The sequence below is a fragment of the Rhagoletis zephyria genome, unplaced genomic scaffold, assembly GCF_001687245.7.
Source record: "Rhagoletis zephyria isolate East Lansing unplaced genomic scaffold, Rhagoletis_zephyria_1.1 Rzeph_scaffold_01704, whole genome shotgun sequence".
NCBI lineage: Eukaryota > Metazoa > Arthropoda > Insecta > Diptera > Tephritidae > Rhagoletis > Rhagoletis zephyria.
The window spans coordinates 59,849-65,766 of NW_016158788.1; the positions used below are offsets into that span (position 1 = coordinate 59,849).

Below are 5,918 nucleotides of genomic sequence, written 5' to 3' on the forward strand. Positions count from 1 at the left end.
TTTTTTATTTATATGGGGATAATGAATGTCTTAAGAATTTAAAATGTCAGACCACTAACTATATACTGTGCCACAAACCTTCTTGCTTGGGGACATGTTGCAAATACCGGAGTTTACACAATTCAACATGGTTGGAGGCGAACACATTACTAGAGTCCACACTTCGATGCGTAACTGTGTGCGTTTGAGCGAAAGTTCGAAAATCGGAAGTTTTCACAACAAACATATGGCACCGTTATGGCGTCGTTTCACACAAATGCACAGCAAAGCAGCGCAACAAAAGCTAATTTGTGCCTTTCGCATTTTCGCTTTCAAATACCCAGCAACCATTTCGCTTGCAAGGAAAAAGTAGGAGACGTGCGTAATTTGCACGCATGTGAAGACGAACAGTTATGGCTGAATCCTTTCGTTAAGTTTCTTTCTGTATTTATTGTGCTTGACACACCAGTTGCTGTCAATCGTAACAGCTGTACAACTTTTGACGTTTTGTTGTAAATTTTTCAATACAATTTTTATTTTTTGTTTGTAATGCCAGACATGGCTGAAAAAAGTAGTGGAAATAAAGGCAAAAAGTCTAAAAATGATTTATTTCGAACATCCTTGGGATACTATCTGAAGCAGAAAAGTTATGTGGTATGTATTCCAACGCACATAAGTTTTACATTAAGCAATCGTCATCGGTGTCCATTGAACCACTTTTTCAGGGAAACGAGAAATTTCGCAAGTCTGACTTCCTGCTACTCCAAAATAAGCAACAATTTATGGTACAAAAAATGCTGGATCTGGATCTACAATGTGGAAACTCATTCGCTTTCTCTAATGTACAATGCATCACCAACAATCATCATATTGTTGATCAACAATTTGGGCGGTAAGTGGGTTCTTTATTTAATTTTTATTGTTGATTTTGTTGTAACAGCACCAGGTTAAACTTCTACCTGAGAAGGAGAAATGCAAATCGGTCCATTGCGTGTCCGGCATGTGGATATTCCCTTCACGACTCGCAAGAACTCCGCATGTCCTTTAAAGCCCAATCAACTAACGCTCCTATCCCTCAGCTCCCACCCAGTCGGAGAGTGGGCCACCCGTTAGTTCTGTTCTAGGCAGGGCTAAGTATGCCGCTACAACAACAACAGAATCGATTTTATATTAGGCAGTGTCTACACACACGCGCCAAGGTAACTTTTACCGCAGATCCACGGTAAAAATTACCGTAGGTCCATTCTAAAAATTACCGTAGATCTACGGTAAAATGACGTGGATTATGTGTTGCCGGAGAAATGGGGCAGAACTTCTTTATGCGTAGGCGGCCTTTGGCCGCGCTTAGGAATTATAACCCTTACTACTCAGAATTCTCCTTTCTCTGTTGCCGGAGAAGTGGAACAGAACTTCTTTCTGCGTAGGCGGCCTTCGGCTGCGTTTAGTGATCATAACCCTTAGTACTCAGAATTCTCCTTTCTGTGTTGCCGGAGAAGTGGGACAGAACTTCTTTCTGCGTAGGAGGCCTTCGGCCGCGCGTAGGTATTATAACCCTGACTACTCAGAATTCTCCTTTCTGTGTTGCCGGAGAAGTGGGACAGAACTTCTTTCGGCGTAATTTTTACCGTGGATCCACGTAGAAGTTACCGTTGCGCGTGTAAGTAGACACTCCCTTTATATTAAGTCGATACATATGTTTAAGTATACATATTTCAATTTTATCCACAGATTTTCACAGTTTGTTGAAGCACAAAGCGATTTGATACGGCTAGAGTTGCGACGTTTTTATGCGCCAATGTTGTGTCATCTTTATCTTGAGTTGATGAAAGCGCGAGAACAAAAAGCTGCTTCTGAGTTACTTAAGAAATATGCGCATTTAGTGTCATCGGTGGAAACTTACGAAGCGCCTTTGCCGACGAAGATAAATGGCTGCTCGGTAGCCAATGACTCTCATTCAGATCAATCCAACGCTGCTACTCCGCATACAAGCATACGCTTTGTAACGCCATCTAGTGAAACACCAGCGGACCCCGAATTAATCTATTTCACAAAACTCATTCAAACACTTTCCGCTTGTACAAAATTGGAAACGGCTGAAAGTGATCCAGATGTGTCACAATTTCGTTCCTCCAAGTATGAGATACACACCACTGAAGCGGTAGTGGATGCATTACGTGGCTATTTGGAAAAACGTGGCCATGTATTAATACTCAATCTAATATATTCATGGATTCATGTTCATGTCGTCGATAATGAGGTGCACAAATGGAGTGAAGATAATATCCTTATGGAGTTTGAGGCCGTTGAAGACGACGAAGAAAGCAAAATGGAGTTTTCTGACATTAAAATAAAAGCCAACATAGGAAGCGAACGCTTTAGTAAAAAACGTACCACAGAAGACCCTCCAGAAGAGCTTATGGTAAAGTCAGAGAAAGAGGAAGAAAATACAGATGAAATGAAAAAATTACGGTCACAACAAGTGGAAGAGAGCTTGCAAACTTTACAGGCCTGCAGCGAGCAATTGCTAAAGGGGCAAACACAGTATCCCCTTTTTATAAAGCTAGCCGACCGCAGCAGAGGGTGAGTCCCAAATCTATAAAGACAATTTTTATAATAATAGTATATTTTGAATTAAATATTCCCACAGACTTTCTTCAGCTCACTTGGATGCTGGTGAATGCCATTTGATTGCAGGATTTAATAATTCGGTTGTGCAGTTATGGCAACTAAATCAGCAAATCTGTAGGGGAAAAAATCTTTATACCCGGTTTGCAGACTCAGTGTGTCGATGGGAAATAAACAATGTTTGCGCCGGGGAATCTGAGACTGAGGACGAAATTGATTTAGATGTTAGAGAACATGCGCGTACCAATAATAGCGACCGACAGAAACGGAAGTTCGAAGCCGGCAAATACGAAGGCAATTCTTTGTAAGCATTGTGTTTTCAGATGAAACTTTAATCTACTATCGACAAGGCTTATATTGTACCTTTAATTTCAAATTCAGCAACGAATATGGTGGCATACAGTTGCGTGGTCATGGCGCTGGCGTCACAGATGTACGCTTTTCTACACATTACCCCCTCATTTACAGCACATCTAAAGATGCCACAATACGAAGTTGGCGGGCGGAAAGCTATGGGTGTGCGTGCATTTATCGAGGCCATAGGTATCCAGTTTGGTGTATTGATGAGAGTCCGGTGGGAATGTATGTTGCCACCGGTTCGAAGGATCTCACTGCGCGTTTGTGGTCTTTAGAACGCGATGTCCCCTTAATAACATACGCTGGTCATACACAGGATGTAGAGGTTGGTTTCAAAAATTTAAATTTTTTTGTGTTTCGAATATAGACTATACTATTTTTTCTCTAGTGTATCGCGTTTCATCCCAATGGCAATTATCTTGCCACTGGTTCAGCAGATCTGTCTGTGCGTTTATGGTGCGTCACTAGTGGAAAACTGATGCGTGTCTTCTCCGATTGTAAACAGCCTGTAACAAACGTTGCATTTAGCCCTGATGGTAAGATGTTGGCAGCCGGTGGTGAAGAGTCGAAAATACGTATTTTCGATTTGGCTGCTGGTGCGCAATTAAATGAATTGAAAGACCACACTTCCGCAATAAACAGTATTTCATGGAGCAAGGGTGGCAGATATTTAGCGTCGGCATGCCGTGATGGCTCTCTTCGCGTATGGGATGTAAAGAAATTATCGCCCATGAAGTAAGTAAATTAGATATACAAATATACAGACCTAAGTATAAGATAATTTAAATTCAATTATTTTTGTTTTAATAGTGACAGTTGCAGCAGTAGCAGTACAACGAATTCGTCTTCATCCTCCTCTTCAACCACTTTAAATCGTGTAATGACACTCAGTAGCAATTGTCAGAATCTAGTTAAAGTTTCATTCAGCCGCCAAGATGAAATGGTCTGCGTTATTGGCGCCTAAGGCTCTTAAATGCTAATCTTAATATTTTAAATTTTTATTTAGTTGACTTCTAAGCATAAGCAGCTAACATATAAGGATCCATCTAAAAAAAAAACAGCGGAAATAGAAAATTTAAATATACTAACTCAAGTTTTTTAGTTCTATTTAAATATCAATGTCATTAACAAATTAAGCACATATGTACATACATTAGACTGCATCATTCCCCATACAAAAAAAACGGTACTGTTTTTCCATTGAAATTATAAAATCTATTATATTTTAAGACGTCCACCAAAATATATCGGAAAAATATGAAGATTTAAGCGAGCTGGACCCATTTGAAAATACCTCCAAAAATGGAGTTTTTTATGAATAAAAATAGTTTCTTAAAGATGTTTTTCGAAAAAATCCCCTCAAATGACCAAAAGGTTTAAGCTCAAAAAATTGTCATAAAAATAAAAAAAAATGTTTGAACGGAATCGTAGTAATGAGATTTTTGATGCTGTTTTTAACTTTTTTTCAAAGATTGGTATAGGAAAAACTTGAATAGCTGAACCTAAACTCTTACCATTTAGACTTGTGAGGTATCATTGGAAAGGTATTTATTTGAAACAAAAAAAAATAAAAATGGGACACGAATGACTTTTTTGCACATAAACAAAAATAGTGGGAAACTAACTCTCTACCGAGATCCCGTAAGTCTAAATCAGAATCGTTTTGACACAGTTATTTAAGTTTATCGTAAATCAATATTTGAAAAAAAGTAAAAAACAGCATCAAAAATCTCACTATTACGAATCCGTTGAAAAGAATTTTAAATATTTTTATGCAGATTTGTTAAGCCTAATCTAATTTGTCATCTGAGGGGACTTTTTTCAAAAAGTTCTTTAAGAAACTATTTTTACTCATAAAAAACTTAATTTTTGGAGGTATTTTCAAATCGGTCCAGCACGTTTAAATATTAACATTTTTCCGAAATATTTTGGTGGACATCTTAAAATATAGTAAATTTTGTAACCCCGGCGGAAAAACCGCAACTTTTTTTTGGTGATGCAGTCTAATCTACATATGTATGCATGTATAGTTCGTTTGATGGGAGAATGCCATTGACAAAAAAAGCTATAAAAGTATAACAAGTACATCAAACACCGTCTTCAAAAGAGTCACAACTCAAAATTTGGTATTTTGAGATTATGCTCTAAAAATGTACACAGAGCTTTTATTTGACTTTCAGCAAAGGCTGGAGCAAATTTTTGTTACAATTAAAAAAAAAAAACCCTAAGGTAAAGTCGCCCTGCCCATATGATTATCATGAGCTATGAAATAGTTTTTCGCATTTTCTGACAAACGTATTATTTTGAGTTGTGAGTTTTAAAACCGGTGTGCGATATGTACAATGGGGAGCAGAAATGAGTACATGATGACATTTGTTAAATATTTGCAAGGTTTTTAAAGTTAAATTTTTATTTTGTTATTTTTCCATAAAAGTATCGTTCATGCTTTAACCAAAATCATATAAATCAACTTTCAAATTTTATACAGAGCTTAGAAAAATTTAACAAATTTTCATTAAAAGGTTGCTTAATGAACCTCTGGACTTCGTACGTCAGTTCATATAGATGCCTCCTGACGTGCCTCGGCGAGAGCTCCTCTGCAAGCAGCTGTCTATTTGGGTGGCCACATCTGTGGCTCCCAGCAAGAAACTGCTTGCAGAGCATCCTGTTGTGCTCCCTAATTGGGAGCATTTTCGCCTCATCGTGGAGGTGGTGTTCTGGTGGCATCAGGAGGCATCCGGTCGCTGTCCTAAGTGCTGTATTTTGTACCGTCTGTAGCTTCGTCCACTGCGTCCTACTAGTCCCCGGCGACCACACTGGTGCTGCGTAGTTTAAAACCGGCCGGCCTATTGCCTTGTATGTTGCCAGCAACGTTTCTTTGTCTTTGCCCCAAGTACTGCCGGCTAGCGACTTGAGGACCTTGTTGCGGCTCTGTACTTTATTGACAATAGCGGTTG

The 5,918-nt window shown here is 38.8% G+C and overlaps 1 protein-coding gene across 1 annotated transcript; it reads left to right on the forward strand.

Moving 5' to 3' along the window:
• The first annotated feature begins 327 nt into the window (after positions 1 to 327).
• On the forward strand, positions 328 to 4,044 carry wda (will decrease acetylation). Its single transcript, XM_017618781.1, has 7 exons — positions 328 to 633; positions 705 to 871; positions 1,708 to 2,559; positions 2,627 to 2,908; positions 2,986 to 3,286; positions 3,350 to 3,696; positions 3,772 to 4,044. Exons 1-7 carry the CDS (start codon positions 529 to 531, stop codon positions 3,923 to 3,925), a joined length of 2,208 nt encoding a protein of 735 aa, XP_017474270.1. The 5' UTR covers positions 328 to 528; the 3' UTR covers positions 3,926 to 4,044.
• The last annotated feature ends 1,874 nt before the right edge of the window (positions 4,045 to 5,918 follow it).